This window comes from Dreissena polymorpha, chromosome 15 (assembly GCF_020536995.1).
Source record: "Dreissena polymorpha isolate Duluth1 chromosome 15, UMN_Dpol_1.0, whole genome shotgun sequence".
Taxonomy (NCBI): Eukaryota; Metazoa; Mollusca; class Bivalvia; order Myida; family Dreissenidae; genus Dreissena; species Dreissena polymorpha.
This window is the reverse complement of record NC_068369.1, coordinates 20,178,276-20,199,274: the sequence shown is the minus strand read 5'-3', so window position 1 is coordinate 20,199,274 and position 20,999 is coordinate 20,178,276. Positions and strand designations below refer to the sequence as shown.

General features: G+C 34.3%; 1 protein-coding gene across 2 annotated transcripts; it reads right to left on the bottom strand.

The window, feature by feature from the left end:
* Positions 1–5,546: 5,546 nt before the first annotated feature.
* LOC127860662 (temptin-like) lies at positions 5,547–19,665 on the bottom strand. 2 transcript variants are annotated; one of them, XM_052398900.1, is made up of 4 exons: positions 19,498–19,665; positions 17,386–17,482; positions 16,392–16,542; positions 5,547–5,688 (listed from the first exon to the last, which is right to left on the bottom strand). In XM_052398900.1, exons 1-4 carry the CDS (start codon positions 19,575–19,577, stop codon positions 5,555–5,557), a joined length of 462 nt encoding a protein of 153 aa, XP_052254860.1. In that variant the 5' UTR covers positions 19,578–19,665; the 3' UTR covers positions 5,547–5,554. The 2 variants fall into 2 exon arrangements, with proteins under 2 accessions (XP_052254860.1, XP_052254861.1); XM_052398901.1 differs by lacking the exon at positions 5,547–5,688 and adding an exon at positions 15,538–15,932.
* Positions 19,666–20,999: the final 1,334 nt, after the last annotated feature.

Genomic DNA, 20,999 nt, shown 5'->3' with positions numbered 1-20,999 from the left:
AAAGGGAATTAAAAACGCATTCAATTTAATTACTTTTAATTACTCAATTGCATTGAAGATACAAGAGTAACAGAATTACAACTTTTTGACGAACGATCAAATAAAACTATTAACAATTGTCAACTACATTCCTTCTTTATAGAAAAGATTTGAGAATGTAGAATCATAGAGTTAATATCTCAGATAATCATCGCGCAAATACAGGAAGAAGCAGCAATAATGGGTGTAAAAATTCCATATTACATAGCTTGGTTGTTTATGTGACTGCTAAACAAATTAAAAATAAGTCTTGCAGTAATTAAATAAGAAAAATAAAGTTTATTTTGGAACTCCTCTTCATTTTCACTCAGGATTATGGTGTCATCTGCATAGAGCAAGACAAGTAATTTAAGGAAGAAAATTGAATTATTTATATTAACCTCTAGACTTATCCCATCACCCGTTTTGTGTAAGAAGGCATCAAGATCATTCATGTATATTGAAAAAAGTATAGGAGATAGATTTTCCCCTTGTCTCACTCCTAAAGAACTAGAATACATTTGTGATAATTCACCATTGAGAGAAACACACGATTTAATATTAGAATACAGATTTTTATAACGGTGAATATTTTACTTTGAATGCCCAGTTTAATTATTTTGTGCAACAGACCTGATCTCCAGATAGAATCGAATGCAGCCGAAAAATCTATGAATGTACAGAATAATTTTCTTTTAGCAGCCCTTAATTTTTGGATAAGCATATTTAATGTAAAAATATTGTCGCATGTCGAATAACCAGAACGAAATCCAGCTTGATTTTTATGAAGTAATTCATTATCTTCTAGAAAAGTGTTGATTCCTGTTAATTACGGCTGTAAATAGCTTGCCTAAGTAACTTAAAATTGTAATCGGTCTGTAATTGTTAGAATCGGGCTTTGATCCTTTATTTTTAAATATGGGTTTTATTGCACCGATTAACAAAGTTTCAGGTAAGATTCCGGTGTCTAAAATTGTGTTAAAAAGACTGCAATATATTGGGAGCATTTCAAAGAAGTGTTCTTAAGGAATTCATTTAAAATATTTTCAAATTGCGATGGCGCTTTCCCATTTTGTAACTTTATAATCATTTTATTTATTTTGTTGCAGGTGATGGGTGTATTCTGGGTTTCGACATTATATGTTTCTGGTGTGCCATGTCCATCCGGGTCTGGTGGCAATATATCGGGGTGTGTAGTTGAGTTAGTATCTTTAAAGAATTTAAAAAAAATGTTCGATATTCGGGCTGTCATTTACTATTTTACTTTTATTTATATTGTTTAATAGATTCCAATATTCTTTGGGTTTCGAGGCATTCATTGACCGTAACTTATTTTCTACAGTATAGTTATGTTTGTTTATGAACGTATTGAGCACGTGTTTATAGTGGCGGCTAGCCGAATCTAGGCTATGTTTATTTACTTGGGATTTGTGTAATGGTAAGCTAAAGTGCGTGGTTGTATTTACTTCTTGCCTTGTGGCATTGAGGCCCAACCATGGTTTTGGTGCAACTTTTAAATTGGAAGTTTTACGTCGTTGTTTATTAATTTACCGTGGGAACGATTCACGCGCAGACTGTTGGACAAGATTTGAGATTTTATTCGTAATGTGTGTTTAAAAATGTTTGTATGTCATTATTTGGGCGGTTATTCAGCAGCTCTTGTATTTCATTAACTTGTGTATTGTCTATATTGGATACAAAATCGATAAGTTTATTAGGATTCCATTTAGGGGGGGCGGGGTATGTTTTTAGTGTTTTTTCTGTGATCGGGATTAGGTTTACAACACAGGGTAGATTTACTGTGATAGATAACAGGCTATGGCCATCTGATAAAAGTCCGTCAACGTCAATTATCTCGAACTCGTTTACATGATTAAGTAAATTGATGGACAATAGGGCATAGTCAATCACCGATACATTTCTCTAAGTGTGTTTCCCTATATTTGAGTCCTTACCAAAGCGACCATTCATGATAATTATGTTATTAAACATATTTCTAATAATTTATGTCCTGTGTTATTGGTTTTATTACATTGTGATTTACGTTGGAGTGGGATACCTAGTTGGGTTAATATTTGTGAAGGGTGAGACGTGTTCATCGTGCATTCGTCAATTTGTTGAGATAAAAAGTTATCAAGGTCGGTGTAATCGGGTAAATTGGATGTGTAACCATTAAAGTCACCAGTTAAAAGTATTTTCGAATTGTGTGCATGTATTAGTGATTTCATTTTCTAGTAGGAATAGTTCATCATCACTGTGGAATCTTGATTGTTCTGGGGGTATATACACGTAACATATAACGAAATTTTCTTGTCCATTACTTATTTTTAGCCAAAAATGTACTCACATTTAGATTCAAGTTTTGTTAAATTTAGCTTATTCATTTCATTTTGTTTATAAAATATTCCAAACCGCCTGATTTTCGCTTATAATTTTCTAGCCGTGGCTTAGATAAAAACGTATAATTAGGGACATCGATTATGTCAAATTTATCAAGTTTTGTTTCTTGGGTGCACAATATATCATATTTTGAAGTTTATTCTTGAAATTCTGGATAATTTGATTTTTCTTTCAGACCACATGCATTTAATGATCCTATCGTGATAGTTAAAACGTTTGTCAGACATATTATTATACATATTCGAATTCAAGTTTGTTTTTGTAGTTACAGGAGATGGCGCGTTTTCAGCCGAGACTTCGTCACTGTCCGAAGAAAGGGGAAGTGCTAGATCAACATGTTCACATCGAGTTTTAGACGAGGAGCATGGCAAATAAACACAGTTAACACAAAAAGCCATGTTCCCGGTGTGTCCCTAGACAACAGTCGTGGTGGGGTTGTCAATCACCGTGTTTCCGGTCGCTGGTCTTGAAGATGTTGCCGTAGACGCTTTTGACATAACTGGGTGCCCTACAGCAGGTATCCGGTCTGTTTCGATGACAATTGGTGGCTGAGGGAGACGCTTTTCTACCGCCAGTATTGGGTGCTGCTGGAGCCTTTCCTTTGGGGCGACGTGGCGTGTCGGTTCGGACCTCCGGTTCCTCGATTTCTGTGTCCGATATTGTGAAGATTATCATTTGGACCAGCGTTAATCAACATTGGATGAAAATGTTACCTCTCAAGTGGTAACGACCTAAATGTTAACATGGCACACAAAGGTCGCTCAGGTGAGCGTAAATATTTTCCCTCTAGCAATCATGTTGCTCCATAAACCAAATTTGTGTTAAATATTTCAGTTGTTTGTTATAAATTCATGTATGTGTGTTGGCGTTCGTATTGTTGATTTTAATTGCCTGTAAATAAGTAAAGAATCGCAATCCATGTTCAACCTTATTTTTTTTAATTACGTTCAAATATATGAATCATAATAACAACAGAACAGTAATGATGACGTCTACTGAACGTGAATGAAACACTGTGTCAAGCGGTTTAAAACCTCAAACGTTTTGCAAAATTTAATCCAGGAGTTTTAAAAAACATGGCCTTTATTGACAATACCTTTCAACCTGTTTTTTTTTCAAATAATAAAACACAACAAAACAATAATTAATATAAAATATCTAACATTTCAAATTCACGTTATTGAGTAATTAACTCCCATATACTCCAAAATAGTATGCAAGGTGAGTATGTGAAACTATAAATGACTGCATGTAAGTGCACTTTTTATTCCTTGTGAATATATAAACCAGTTTTAACCAAAACAATTCATATGTTTTTTTACAAAGAATGTGGGTATTTTGTATTTAACAATAAACCTCGAGAAGATAAATTGACACACCTGGGGGTATGATTTAATTATCTCTATGTTTACTTATATAAAATAAATAAATCATCTGCAAGCATATCTTAACATCCTTACTTGCACTTGGGTATATTCATAACGTTCTTAGACGCGGAGCAATTTATTGTTTTATAAACAACAAAGGCAGATTTTTTAAAGTGAAAAATTCTCACATTATCACAGAAGCATAACAAGTCATAAAGACATAAAATAACAATCATTAATTATGCTGCAATGGAATCAGATTAGCAGTATTGCTAAACGCATGTTGACGGACCCTGTGGTTTTTGGCCTGTGGCGTAGTCCAAAGGCCATAGTAATGATATCAATTTCTGAGCCTATCCGAATTGGCTGGCTGCTAAAGAACAAATTCCGAAACTCCGATTTACTACTTAATTCATGCGCTCTAAAAATAGTTCTTCGCAGATCTCAATAATCCGCCTTGTAAATACAGAACATCACTATGTAACATGACAGTGTCATAAAAAAAAAAGTATTGACGCAAAATTGCTTAGCATTTGCTACGACATGAGTTACACATTCATGCGAGAATAAGTTCCTCAATTGACGGTCTAGGCCAAAAAGATACGAGTGTTTACGCAGACAGTAAGGATTTTTTTCTGAGTTTTTTTTGTGAAGACCTTACATTTGGTATTTATAAACATATTTTAAATATTGTTATTTTATTTTGCGTTAATAAGACATTCCAGCGAAAAGAAATGAAAACAAACACAAATATTCACGATCATTCTCGAAAATAGACGAACTAACCGGATATGGTATTTCACTGCACAGATCGAGCGCGCAAATCGAAGGCGGAAAGTTCTACGTGAGACAACGTACACAATCTGTACACCGTTCTCTTTATCAGGGTAAGTGGAATCTCTTTTGTATACACATTACAAGGAAGTATGAGTGCTTTCCTGATCTGTAAACTATGTAATAAAAAGCTCTTTTATTAGGCTATTGAAAGTGATTTATTTGACGCCAACAATAACAGTTTTCTTGCGGTCATGTTGTTGTTGTTGTATATATTCACCGCCTATGTAGACGAACCACTACCAGATCTTGTTGAGGTGAACAATTGTTATCGTTCCCATCTCAGTATCGTGTATTCCTCCACCGTCTATGTATACTGTAGTGTGTACACAATTTTTCTTTTCTTACAGTCTCTGAGCTTTTGCCCTCACACCGCTAGGTTTAATCCGTTATACATTCGGACCAAGGGAGAAATTCGGACAATACTTCTTCCCAAGCGCACTAAATCTAGCCCCAGGCCTTCAGTGCCTACAGCGCTTTGATTAACATTGGATTTGGTAGAAAATAAACTTAACAAAAATCATTGATTTTTTTGTGAAAAAGCGACATGTATGAATAAATGACCGTTACGAGACTTGCAAGGTAGCTTCCTTTGTATATTGTTTTCGAAGCTATGTAAACAATCACACGTACAACTGACATCGGTTTAAAAATACTTTATAAATTTTATTTCATTTTATAGCCAAAAGTCAAATTATTTCATTTATAGCACAAGTCAAATTATGTTAAATCTTTAATTAGATGTTATGTTATTAAAAATTAAAATAAACGTTATGTTAAACGCGATCAATAGACACAGTTTGAATGAATGGGTGAGAAAAAATCCCCCAAAATTGAATATGCACTTATGAATAGTGTAATACCGTATTTGATGTAAAGGGAAGTAATTTTCAAGGAATGTCCACTATTTTTAGAATTTGCGTATAGCACATTTATTACAGATGTATCCAAAAATTCCATAACAGACAATGCAGTTTTTTTATGCGGACGCTTATTTTCCAACACAATTGGCGCCATGGCAGTTGCAAGTGAACCCGTCTCCGCAAGACCCCCACTGGCTCGCAGATTCCTGGAGAAGTATATGTAAATCATTCGTTATACAAGAAATAGTATTGTTTATTGCACGCCACATCGCAAAATATACAATAACAGCATTGTTTCGCATGCTTACCTTATTTCACACGCATAATACAAAAAAATGAATAAGCTCGTTTGTTAATTAAACGGTGTTTGAAATAACAATTTCATTGTTTACATTCTTTCCCCGTTATTGTGAATGACTGAACTAAACATGAAATGTTGAATACATGAAGTTATCAAATTAAAATGCTTATGTTAGCAAGGTTAAAACATTATTGAAATAGCCAAAAAGCGTAGGTCGGCAAATTCATTCGCTCTTTAACTTTCTTATATACTCGAGACGTGTGCCACCCTATTAAGGATGTTACATTGCAAAAATCTTCAGACTCGCTTTGCAACATAACTTTCCTTGTATTGAAAATTTAATGTTGGCAGTAAATGAATACTTATGAAATGTAGAAAATTGATCGCAGCCATGAGCTGTTATACATTTGTACAAAAAGAGTTAAGACTATGACCATAAAATAGTTGAGGTTCGGGCTAACGAAAACATACAACTTTTTTACTTTTACGCCGGAAAACCAGAAAACATACACAATGAAAATATCACATATAGTTTATTAATGCAATCCATATATATTATATGGATACTTTTTCAAATATGGCATAAAATTGATGCATGTCAGCATATATTAGAAAAGTTCTTTTAACCCTGAGTCAAAAATGAGATCGATGTCTTTTTAGCAAGTACATGCAGTCTTATATAAAATCATAGAAAAACAGTATTGTACTTAAATAATATAATTAATTAACACGATACAATAAAAACAAATTCTTACCAATTTATCATAATGTACGCGGAGGTATGAATTTACTACGACATGCGTAAGGTGTAGGTACATATGGCAATTGTAGATGTGCCAGTAACTATTTGCGTGTAGGCACACATTGTGTCTGTTTACGTACGTTTGTACCCTTTGTTAAACCTTATTACTTTTAACACAACTGGTACGGCATAATATTTACAACATACACTCAATTGATTCATGTAGGTCATTGTATGTACCATGTACGTTTTGGAAATGAAGGGCTCCCACTTTGATCGTTGAAAACGCTCACATAATATTAGAAAGTAGGTACATAAAAAAATTGCTTTTCCCCAAAACATTATCAATAATGGACAAGAACGTCATATGAGATATCACCACCCATGTATGGTCGACAAATGATTTGTTTCAATGAATAAAACGTAACGGTATAGACAGTTACCCGGATGTCCGGTGGCACGGCCGGCTGGCACTCCACCCTGCACCCAGACGCAGGTCGGATCCCCGAGTTCCGCTCCGTTAGTTTTGGCCGTCGCCGTCGCTGTCCGCCCATGCACAGGGCTTGGGGTCCAAGTGCGACCGGCGGCGGAGAATGCCTTTAAAACATTATTACTTTATGTATGGAGGTTTATTTGTTTTTTATTCCGACGTATCACAGTATTATTACTTTAGTCATTGAGGCGGTAATTTAACCTGACACTTTATCAGCACATATGGCACATAATAATACTATTGCATGACTTGCTTCAATCAGATGTAGGGTGAGATGGGTCTTAACCGAATTTTATGACCAATCATCAGGCAGGGAATTGAACTTACGAACCTACAGTCTAGCGGCTTTGGCCATGATTGCGTTTATTTTAAGATGTGCATACCGGGGTAGTCTTTATTTATCCAAACCGGTACAAACGCGAGACACGTGATCGTAACTTTGAGCTCGACAACTTCATCAAACATTAACACAAATTGCTTTATGTCGGTCATTATCATTCAATTGTGGCAGCGATTAAAACATGACATCGATTAAAACAATGTCAATGCAGTTATCACACAACCTTGATTGCAGTAACTCACATACAATGCTTACAACAGTCAACTGGCGTGTTACTTATTAATCAGATATATAGGCAAACGGTCAAAGTCACGTTTGAGAGAAAAGGTAAAAGATATACACATAGCTTAAATTGAATGTTATTTTTAATTGCTTGGTTCACATGTCAACGGGAGAGCATGAACTCTTTATAAATCAGACCCAAACCTAAAATGGCGAAGTCAAACTTAATAGCTACAAATACTCTTTTGCGAGTCAAAAACTATAATAAGACGGCATTGTTTTATTTCTCAAATATTAACACGTTCACTACACTTTTCATATCAGGCATACGGACATTTCGCAAAACACGTCGTCCATAATACAAAATGCACTCATAGTTGTACGTACCTGCCCGAATCTGTTCTTGTTTATGGTGTGATGATTAGGATCATAATGACCTACAGCCTCCCATATCCCGCCTCCACAGGGGTTAGGCACAGAGTAACTAGTGAGCAGAAAACACAACGACATTTTAATCGAACTTAAAGATATGATCATAATATGTTTACTGTTTTAAAATAACTGATAAAGGACTGGTAGATGTTTAAGTCTCTTGCATTAAAGGGACCTTTTCACAGATTTGGGCATGTAGTGAAGTTTGTCATTAAATGCTGTTATCATGATAAATGTAAACATTGGATCTAAACAGCTCCAGTAGAAAAAAAAAACAAGAATACAATTAAAGAAAGAAAGTGACCCTAAACTAGGCTCGAAACCACTGACCCCTGGAGTCCTCGAGTAAAGTCTAACGCTAAGACCAGTTCGGCCATCCGTGCTCATACAATGAATGGTGTATTTTATATTTATATAAGCAATCCACGTAGTATCACAAAATATAACGACAACAACGATCCCTCCCCAAATTATTCAATCGTTTCACGTTTGCAACGTTTTATATGTTTCAGATTTTTAAATCGTCAACAGATGCAAATAATGGATATTTTAGAGCATGGTTAATGTTAAGTATTACTTTTTCATCACAAATATCATGACTACAACGAATATAATATAATAACAAGGTATTCAACTAAAATGACCCGAAACAGGGTGCATCGCTTTAACAGCCATAACTTCATCAATTGTGCAGCGATTTCTATGAACTCGGTCTTTTTCAACAGCATAACTGAATTTGCTTTCTGGAAATGTACATATATTGTAATATTTTTATCAACACTGTGTTAAATTTAAAGAACACGATATACAACCGCGTGACCTACAAATATGGCTGTTCATTACACATTCTTCGTTATTGTAGTCAAAGTGAGCTGATAAAGGTTTGTATTACTGAACGAATTTCGTCTGTAGGCTTAGAGAGATTATTTTTTGATGGTATGTCTATGGTCAATAAACATGTTATATTCTATAATAAATTGAATACTTTGATTACTTTATGATATAATTATATTTATTACCAAACATCCAAGTAGTTATTTAACAAGGTTTATATGCATACAAGAAGTTAGTTTATAAGACGAGTCAAACTGTATCTCCAAAGTTAATATATCATTCCAACTAGAAAACTCACTGCGCGCATTGATCAAATACAAAAAAAAAAAAAATTTCAACGTTAACCCTTCAAATAAAAACAAATCGTTGATCAAAGACTCACCCATTAGGGAAGGAATCCGATAGAACGGATGGGCAGAAACCGCCCCCAGAAGAACAGCTATAAAGGCGATTAATTGCATCCTATCCCTTCTCTTGCTCCGAAATGAATACTAAACTAAATCGTGTCGTACCCTAAATATTTATATATGAGGTCGAGATTTCTGTGACTCGCACTTCTGTTACGTAACTAAGGCCAAGCAAGTATCATTTTAGTTGGCTATATAAAGTTTTTATCTGTTTTCATGTAACACTTAATGTGTAATTTTGTCCTTGTCTTCATTTAAAACATCAATCAATGAAAATTAAGGTCATATTTAATATGAATTCCACTGGGTCAATAGTTTGAGGTCGAAACAATTGATGGTACGTGTTTTGAACATGATCAAATACTAATATACGGATAATACGATCTTATATAAGGAAAAAAAGCTTCACAAATTATTTGGAGATTTTCTTTGTGAAAGTCGTCCAAAAGTCCTTGGTTTAATGAAAGTGTTCCACATATCAGCGGAACTCTGAACATTAAAATTAGTATGGACGGGTTACCCTGCTTGGAACAGTCAATACCAAAGCAATTGGGGTTTAAACCGGTTTAAAGGGCCACCACCGCGTACCCGTAATCCAGAATAAAATACAAAATCATAAAGGTGTCTCATGAGGAATTAGAAAAAAAAGTTGCGTTTAGCGTCATATTACATAGTTTGTTGTTAAATCTTAATATGTATACATAATCATTGTCCATACTGGAAATCGATGTTAGTCTTAAACGATCTCCATCGTAATAAAACAATGAAGCGATACGTGCATTCCATACACAAATTATTGATTTAAAAAGTGTTTGGCCTCAAATATTGCGCCAGCTTGCAGATATATGAGATGAAAATTAAAAACCATGACGCAATCTCAATAGTTCAATGTCTATCAGTGCACAACATATTGAGGACTCTCACGCTTCAAAACTGACTACACGACGTATTGGTGGACCAATTCGTTTTAACGCTGACGTCAGACGTAACTTCACACTGTTAATGTATTAGGGCTCCATGTAATCCTTCGTTTTAATGACCTTTTTTTCCAACTACATTACCACTTAAGATTTTCTGAAATTCTCTCACATATTCAGTTATCATATGGCAAATTATAACCTTTTATGATCGCCAATAAGTGATCTTTACTGGAAATATGCGGTTACACCAACTACTGCCCAATTGCATATTCCTTACGGTTACTGAATGACATGTTTTGTTTCAGTCAGTTAATTTATATGGCAGACACGATTTATTTTTCCTCAAATTAGTCGTCAAAGATACGTATTGTTGTTGACCTCATAATAACTGACTCAAAACAATGCAGCACGAAGGCGATGAGACCGAGCTTAAATCATTTTTATGCTTAACATTTGTATGTAATTTTTAAGTTTTGTATCGAAACAAGCACCAGTCTGTCGAATTAAGTTTACATTTATGTTGATGTGCCCTCCTCACGTGCAGATACTCCTCGAATAAAATTCTAAGCACGATCATTTGAGTAGATATCGTTAATATGGGAGCTGACCGAATACATGTTTATGTGACATAGCGAACACACCAGTTTTGTCTTTATATTGTGTGTGTTGTACCTTTCTTTCCAGTACATTTAATGATTTTGTATTTCAAAAACAAAAGAGAGAAACAATATGTAACAAGTCCCTTTAAAAATTATCCAAAATATATCCAAATACTTAAAAGGACTACTAGTATTTCACAGATTTTTATTAAAAATTGACATTACAGTATTTCTTAAAAAAAACTGAATGTATACTATTTGAAATAGTTTTCAATGATCATGCTTACAACACAAAATTATTGATAAACAAGTTTGCATACCGCGAGACTCGAACTCGGGACCTTAAGAGGACAAATCGTACGCACGTCCACTGTCCTACGTAGGCTACTTTGAACAATCTTAGAAAATAAGTGTGTTCTAAATTAAATTATTTTACAGATTTTAAGTTATTATAATCCATCAATCAACCGTTTTTTTAAATATTTTTTTCTCTTCGTTCCAAGTGATTAATTTTATTTGAATGTATGTATACATTCTGTTTATAGTCTATCAAATTGTTATTGTTAATTTGCTAAACTGTGAACAATCCCTTAATAATAAATGCGGTTTCAATCTAAACTGTGTCTGCTCATACGACTCATTGTACACGTGTAGGCGTACTGACAGCAAATTGGTACCGAAACAATAAGCCCAATTCATAGTTGTTAATAAACTATTAATAATGTGTAATTTAAAATATAATGTAGTGCTATGTTGTATCCATATTTGCAATTACATCTTAGCGTTGTAACAGGCTAAAACCCTTAATGCTTGCATGGACCGTTCGAAGGCTGTTTGATGATTGCCAATATGTTTAATGTTTGTGTTTGTATGTTATATCGTGCATTGGTACAGGCGATTTGTAAGTTGCCCTAAATACAAGACTAGGTGTTCTTATCAGAATGTCTCTCCTTAAAATGTTTACCTTACCGCGACATACTAAATGCAGATCCATAAGAAGCCTTTTCACGGGTTTGTAAATTGACAAATTAAAAAAAGATGTTGATATTTGTGAGGAAACAGTAATACTGAAAAATTTACCATTTACGTATAATTTCCATTATATGCATCTTTTGATTTGAAAACCTGAAAAAATATCAAGCGTTGCAAACGCGAAACGATTTAATAATTTGAGAGCTCTGTTGTTGTCGTTAAATTTTGTGAACTACGAGGATTGCTTATATAATGTAAAATACATTCTATCATAGCATGAGAATGATGGCTTCGTGGTCTAAGCAGAAGGCTTTTTAATCCAGGATCTCCAAGGGTCAGTGGTTTGAACCCAGTTGAAGGTCACTTTTTTCTTCTTTTTTAAAATGGTATTCTTGTTTTATGCTGGAGATTTTGAGGTCCGATGTTTTAATTTATCAATATAAAGTATTAAATGACAAACTTCAATACATGTCAAAATCTGTAAAAGGCCTTTAAGCGAGCCTTAAAACAAACCATGGTCCGTAGCGATAGGATAAAACCTATTGATAAACCTAATTGAGAGAAGCAGTCTTGACTTTCTTAAATCATACACTGTTTCCTACATAAATCATCTTGATTAAACCCCTATTCGCCTAATATATATTATATATTTCCACACCAAATCGTGCTGAGAGCCGCATCCCCAAGTGTAAAAAAAGACCTGAGTGTAATAAAGCATTATTGAAATATACAACGGCTTTTCACTGCACTTACGCCTATGTACCTTCACATACGATATAGTTTGGGTCAATCATGGCATGAGTAGAAATCACGATTTGATCGCAATTACACTGAAGTTAGGACACGCTAGATTGTATAACGAGTGGATAAAGTCAGGAAATGGCGATAGCACACCACTCCCATATGTGAACTAATTATTGATCCAATCACACCATTCACACGCCACAATAAAATGATCAGTTGTTCGGCATACTTTGAGCACCCCCATCACTAAATAGAATAAAATTAAAATAATATTAAAGAAAATAAATAAATTAGCAGCAACAATATACACAAACAGACATGTATACGGCAAATGTATGTTCAAAAAGATTTCCGACTTGAGCGTTGATATGATGATTAATTATGTATATATATATATATATATATATATATATATATATATATATATATATATATATCTATATATATATATATATATATATATATGGCAAATTATGGGGTGATATGGTGGGTGAGTTTTGATCGGCTTACCAAATCCAGTTTGGTAACAACTTCAAAGCTATTATGAATAACCATTTTATTATACATTTGGCGTATCGTTTACAATTTAAATCAAGCTATCTACCATAATAATATTCACTGTTGCCAAGTATTTCAATCATTAACAACAACTTCATAAACTGAAAAACTATTATTGAATAAAGCATTTTAAGAAATGACCGTTTAAGAAGGCTTGGTATTTTCAGGGCTGTTACTCGGAGATATGGAGTCGCTCGTTCGGCAAAAACGGCTGTTGTTGTACCCGTGCTAGTGGTGTTTGGCCTTATTCAGGTAATGTCTAGTGCGATTTAGAGTTGGGACCGCAACCCTAATCTTTCAGGGTAGAAACATATTTTCTAACATCAAGTTTTCGTCAAGCAGATTTTTAAAAGGGTCTGAGACTGTTACGCCAATATGCATGAACTATTCAAATATCCAACTTGTATACTTACGTATTCATGTTCGGTCCAATGCATAAAGATATTTAACTGACTTCTTTGTTAATCCATGTGCCTTTATTCAATTTAAGCGAATATATGACTCTAAAATAATGAAATAAATTGGTAACCTCTGTATTGTGCAACATCACTTTTAAAGGAAAAATGCAAGAAAAAACCGGGTATAACATCGAAACTTAAAGATAGGAAGCTCAGCTATAAATAGGACAGCATATTCTGAGAAAAAGGTTTTTAATAATAGTTTGAAAACGTGGATTTTAAATCAGTTATATTCAATCCATTATATTTTTATAAATCAATGAAACAACTATGCATTTTCTGTATTGTGTTTGGCATTTGTCGTGATTCAGTTAATAAATTGCGAATTAAAACGTTTATAATTAACTTTCAACGCGATCATGAGTGTACAGAAAACGAATTATTTCGAACCTGCCATTTGTAACGTTGTAACGACTATGGTATATAAACAGCATAATACCATGTTGGCATGTGTGAAACTCGCTCTTATGCGTGTTTAATTTGCATATTTAATAAACTTTTCAAACAGAAATTACAGAGCCACATCAGTGCACATACTATGTTTGATAATTCATTCGTTTGTTGGATATTGTTTGATGTTTTAAACGGGAAGCGGACAACGACAACGAGCGAGGCATGGTATTGTAATGCGCATGGGGAGTTAAAGGGTAAAGGAAGGGTTAGGGTTAAGGGTCGGGTTTGGGTTAGGATTAACCTTAACCCTAACCTTAACCCTAACCCGACACCTAACCTTAACCCTAACCATAACCCAGGGTTATCACCCCTATACCATGTCTCGCTCGTTGTCGTTGTCCTCTTCCCGTTTTAAACACATATTAGGTCATATCGTTGAGATTTAGTTAACCTTACCATGTGTTCATGGGCGAACTCACGTATTCAAGTGCTCTTACGACTATGTGCTCATACCTGCTTTCGGGAATCATCATGAAATTATTGCTGTACTTAACGAACAAACATGCCTAAGCTTATTTAATTAGAGATAAAACAATAATCAAAAGAGAAAAAAGTATATGTTTATGCACATGGGCATGTGAAATTACGTTCGTACACATAGCATCATTAAGTATTATATTCTTAGGAAAGAAAACAGCGAAATATAAGTTTGGTATGATATGCATGTAAAATTAAAGAGCATGGTTTTATTAAAGAGCATGCCAAGTTTTGAATGTATATGCTGAAACGTAATGTTATAACACACAAACGTTTTACTGTAACAGAACGTGTTTTAAGATAAGTGGTACAGAAAATACACGTCGAATATCTACCCAAAATTTTTGTACCCACATACACAATTGTGGTGATGTAGATAAACTTAAATAGATGCTTTTATATCAATCTTCTTCACAAGCATCGTCACACCAGTACTGTCAGTACTTTGATCTTGTTAAAGACGGACTGTGACAATTACAATATAAAACCAGGAATAGATAATGACGTCAGAATTTTGTAAATAATAATAATTACATGCATAATAAAAGTTAAGAACATTGTTACGGACAACGTTAACGTAAGAGAACATAAAAGCAAAATCCAATTACATCGCTGCAACGTGAACTAGTATATACATGCACACGTATAAACGTCTTGATCGATTATCGGCGAATTGATAGATTTAATGTATTTGTGTAATTTAAAAAATGTATAAGCGTTCGATAAAAGCTGTCTTCATTTCAGTTCAAACTAATTTTGTTTTGTTTTCATTGTCAGATAATTTCAAACAAATAGCGTATCATTAACATATAGACCTTTTCCACAAGTATATTATACTGTAGTTCCGATGACTTTGATTGATTGTTAGAGTATTTATAAATATGCTGCAATTGAACCAGATGAGCTGCATTGCTAAAAGCATGTTGACAGACTATGTTTTTTTAATTGGCTTCTGTAAGACTTGACACTTAATTAAAGATACATCATCATGATTTTTGTATGAAAAAGAAACATGTATCATTAAAGGACCGGTACTAGACTTGCAAGTTGGCTTCCTTTGTATTGTTTTCATGCGCATATAAAAAAGCACACGTACGACTGGACATGGTTCAAAATAGACTTTATTAATTTTATTTTCATTTTATAGCACAAATTATGTTAAATCTTTAATAAGAGGTTATGTTATTAAAAATTGAATATAACGTTCTTTACGCGATCAATAGACACATGTTTGAATGCACCTTGTGAGAAAACAATCCCCAAAAGTTGAATATGCACTTATTAATAGCGTAATACAATATTTGATGTGAAGGGAAGTAATTTCCAAGGAATATCAACTAATTTTAGAAATGCTTATAGAACATTCATCACAGATGTATCCAAAAACATAACAAGCAAGGCAGTTTTTTTTATTCCGACGATTATTTCCCAACACAATGGCCGCCATGGCAGTTGCACGTAAACCCGTCTCCGCAAGACCCCACTGGCTCGCAGATTCCTGGAGAAATATACGTGAACCATTCATCAAAAAGGATTAAACAGGAAATACTAATTTTATTGCACGCCACATCGCAAAATATACAAAACCAGCATTTTATCGCACGCTGTTTCTTATTTCACACGTAATACCAAAAATTCGAATATTTTCTTATGTAAATTAAACATGTATGAAATAACAGTTCGATTGTTTCCATTTGCTTCCCGTTCCGTGAATGACAGTACTAAAATGAAATTGGTTCCGGAAGGTCATTGCATGTAACATGAACGTTTTAGAAATGGAGTGCTACCGCTTTGATCGTTGAAAACGCTCACGTATTATTATAAGATACATAATAAAATTGCTTTCCCCAAAAAAATATCAAGAACGGACACGTACGGCATATGAGATATCACCACCTCTGTATGGTAGACAAATTATTGGTTTCAATGAACAAAACGTAATGGTATAGACAGTTACCCGGATGTCCGGTGGCATGGCCGGTGGGCACTCCACCCCTCACCCAGACGCAGGTCGGGTCCCCGAGTTCCGCTCCGTTAGTTTTGCCGTCGCCGTCACTGTCCGCCATGCAGAGGGCATGGGTCCAAGTGTGACCGGCGGCGGAGAATGCCTTTAAACACCATTATTTTATGTATGGAGGTTTATTTGTGTTTTTTTTAATTCCAACGTATAGCAGTATATGTACTTCAGTTACATGAGGCGGTCATTTAACCTTCTGACACTATATCAGTACATATGGCCTTTACAACTACCATTGCCTGGCCTGCTTCAATCAGATGTAGGGTGAGAATGGTCTAAGCCGAATTTTCATGACCAATCGCCAGGCAGGGAATTGAACTTACGACCCTACAGTCTAGCGACCTTCCGCATGATCGCTTTCATTTTAAGATGCGTATACCGGGTAGTCTTTATTTAACCAAACCGGGACAAATGCCAGACACGGATCGTTAATTCTAGCTCGACAACAACATAAACATTAACAGTATTGTTTGTTGTCGGTCAATCTCATGCAATTGTGACAGCGATTAAAAAAATGTCATTGCTATCATCACACAAGCTGATTGCAGTACCTCACATACAATGCTTGCTTCAGTCAACCGGTGTGTTACTCATTAATTAGATACATGTCTAGAGACCAAAGGTCTATGTCACGTTTGAGAGAAAATGTAAAAATCTACACATATTTTGTCATTAAATGGAATGTTATTTTCAATTACTTGATTCACATGTCAACGGGAGAGCATAAACACTGTATTAACTAGGCTCAAACGCAAAATGGCGGAGTCAAACTTCAGAGGTACACATACTCTTTTGCCGATCAGAACTATAATAAGAATGACGTTTTTTTTTTTTTCAAATACTCACACGTTCACTAGACTTTTCATATCAGGCATACGGCATTTCGCAAAACACGTCGTCCATAATACAAAAATGCATTCATAGCATTACATACCAGTCCATATCGGTTCTTGTTGATGGTATGATGATGAGGGTCATAATGACCTACAGCCTCCCATATCCCGCCTCCACAGGGGTTCGGAATAGAGTAACTAGTAAGCAGAAACACACAACATTGTATTCGCATTTTATGATATGGGCTCGTATTCACCAACCAATTCTTAGACTTAACTCTAAAAACAATGAATATTCTTGATTTTGCTGTCTAATAGTATAATGCAGTTCAATGCGACACAAGATTTAATTCTGCGTATGACACGATTCTTCATTCTTAACTCTTTCAGTGCTGAATCCGAATTTTGAAGGCCTTCGCAAACAGTTTGGATCCAGATGAGACGCCACAGAACGTGGCGTCTCATCAGGATCCAAACAATTTGCTATTCTGATGGTAATCTTTGAAAAAATCGAAGAAAATGCTAAATGTAGAATTTCAGCAGACGAAATTTTAGCAGACAACAAATTTCCCAGCATGCAAAGGGTTAACAACTTATTTATGCTATTAGCACAATGTGTAGCATGTATATACGGAATATTTCGCTAGTCAATAATTCCAAGAGTTTGTATCACTCGAGTGGCTTGTGTGATGACGTATCACACGAGAGGCGGAGCTTCGAGTGTGAGGCAAAATAGCACAAGCCACGAGAGTGATACAAACTCTTGGAACAATTGACTAGTGTAATATTCCTTTTATTATATACAACAACTAACGAAAACAGTAAACAAATGTTTTTTTTACTTTAACAAAACTGACAAAACAATGACTAAAACGGTACGCCATAGTTTATTTAAGACGCGTATTAATACAGTTTATGTAAATTAACGTGTAAACATTCGAACCGGGAAAACACAGGTTTCCGACACGCTTACCTTAATGCCATCGTTAATCCAATTTTTATAACAATTAAGTTGACAACTTTAATCCGATGTTTATAACAAAAATGTTTAAACGATATGCACTTCCACTTCTATCTTCCATGTCTTTATCGAAACTTAGTTTAAACCACACTATTTTATTGTATTCCTATCGAAATATACATTTATGCATGATAAACACACACTCCAAAATACGTTTTTAACACATAGTTTACTGTTAAAAAACACCACGTCCGACATGTCCTTACAGAGTTTAGATAAAACTATTGTGTTTTGTCACAGAAATGACATCACACTATGTACTACGTAATATATTTCGTAATATAAAATATTTCTATTTTCGGTGCGTGTAATGTGACGTCATTAAATGGGAAGTAGTCCGGCTAGTATGGTAATACGGAATTGGAAACAGCGAGTAGCGTAATACGGGATTTTTTATTTCAACGATTGATACAACCTGTATTTTGTTAAAAGCATTAAACAGGTATATAAAAAATACATGTATTGTCTTGGTTCTATATTCTTTATTCTTAAGTCTAAGAATGGGTTGGTGAATTCGACCCCAGATAATAAGAATATCTTACAATTTTATATAACCGATAAAAGACTAGTAGATCTTTTAGGTCACTTGCCTTAAACGAAAGATTTTCAGATGTAAATAAGAATTTTTCTCCTGGTAATATTTTTGAACTCACATAATGCCTATATTGTAGTTTCTGAAACTCTTATTAACATATCGCAACAATGATATGTAGCCCTTTAAATGACAATATAACAAAAATAAACATATTCTGGCCCTTATTCAACACGTTGCTTGCACATGAAAGAAATACCGCTGCGAGCATGCATTACACAAAATGGAATTCTTTTTATTGGAGTCAAACGAGTGCGCAAAAAAAGCTGATTAAGGTTTTTATTACTGAGCGATTTTCCTGTTGTAGGCTTAGACAGACTATCTTTTAATATTTGTTATGTTTAATGGTCAATAAACATTTAATATTCTATTTTAAACTGAATTCTTTTTTTATAACTTTATGTTATAATTATATTTATTACAAAAAATCAAAGTAGTTATTTAACAAAGTTTTTCTATATGCACACAATAAGTTAGTAATCCTTAAAGTTTATATAGCATAACATCATAAAAAACTCACTACGAACATTGATAAATTACCACATTACGGATTTATACCAACGTTCACAATTAAAAACAAATCGTAAGTATAAGACTCACCCATTAGGGAAGCCATCCCGATAGAACGGATGGGCATAGGCCGCCCCCAGTAGAACAGCTATACAGGCAATTAATTGCATCTTATCCCTTCGCTTTCTCCGTAATGACTACTAAAATAAAGACCTGAACGTGCCGTACCAAATATATTTATATATTGTGGTCGAGATTTCTGTGACATGCGCATCTGTTAGCTCACTAAGGCCAAGAGATTATTTTTTATTTCGATATAGAACGGAGATATAATATCTGTTTGCATCTTACACTTAATGCGTGATTGTGTCCTTGTCTTCATTTAAAACAATAATCAATGCCAATTATGGTCACATTTAATAATGAACTTGACTGGTCGGTATTGTCGAGGTCAAGATGTCATCATTCGTTTGCTGACATTTTTTCCAACTACATAACCATTTTTTTTCTTATATCATTTCACATATTCAGTTATTATATGGAAAAAAGAAACCTTTCGTGACTGACAATACGCTATCTTTACTGGAAAATATGCGTCTACACCAACTACTGTCAAAACCATACTCACTTACGGTTAGTTGATAGCATGCTTTGTTTTTAGATAGTCAGTTAAATTATGTTGCAAACACGAGTTTTCCTCAAAATTATTGTCAAAGATACATATTGTTGGTGACCTCATAATAACTGATTCAAAATCATTGTATATCATAGAGTTATCGAAATTGACCCATTAATGCCTAGCGTCTAGAAAAAAGGCCTTGGCAAACAGCATAGACTCAGATGAGACGCCGCATAATGCGGCGTCTCATCTGGGTCAGTGCTGTTTGCTTAAAAAACTATGTAAGAAATATTCTAAATATAAAAATAAATATACTAGACATTCCTAATTTTGAAAATAAATTGATCCAATTTAGAAGGATGGGAGAGTCCAGTAGGCATAAATGGGTTAAGTATGCAAATTGCATACGTGGCCACAGTAAAGTGCTTTTTCCTTTTAAAGATACCCATGTGGTTGAATGTTCTTCTAGCAAGATAATAACTGAACATGTTAAACTTATTGCAAAATATTTGACAGAGCTAACTGCATTTATATTTGGCAGAAATATTCCACCATATCTTCATCTTCAAGTTTAATTTAAATATGTTGCGCGATATCAATGAATAATCAAATGGACTGTAATAAACTGCAACCTGTTCTTCATTATCATGAAAACAAATCACGATCAGGCACCACAGTCCAACACGTTCTTCGTGATTTCATGACATACTAGATGATAATGACATCACGATTCAGAACACTGTTTGAAAACCCGTGTACACATTTTTTTTTCGGCACCAGTCATTCACATTATAACATTTGCATCAGCAGGATAGTCTCAAACAGAAGGACTCAGCATATACAATACACAATGTATCGTTCTTGGTAATATACATCGTTTTTAAACAGTTATAACACTTGTTTTTTATTATATAAAATCCTGATTTTGCCTTTTAAATAGTTGCTTACTACTGTAAAGCAGATTTTAAAAACA

Coding starts and splice junctions, on each gene's coding strand:
- LOC127860662 (XM_052398900.1), bottom strand. CDS start 19,577: ATGCAATTAATTGCCTGTATAGCTGTTCTACTGGGGGCGGCCTATGCC. Junction 17,483..19,497: donor CGGGATGGCTTCCCTAATGG/GTGAGTCTTATA, acceptor TCTGCTTACTAG/TTACTCTATTCCGAACCCCT. Junction 5,689..16,391: donor CCATGCCACCGGACATCCGG/GTAACTGTCTAT, acceptor ATACTTCTCCAG/GAATCTGCGAGCCAGTGGGG.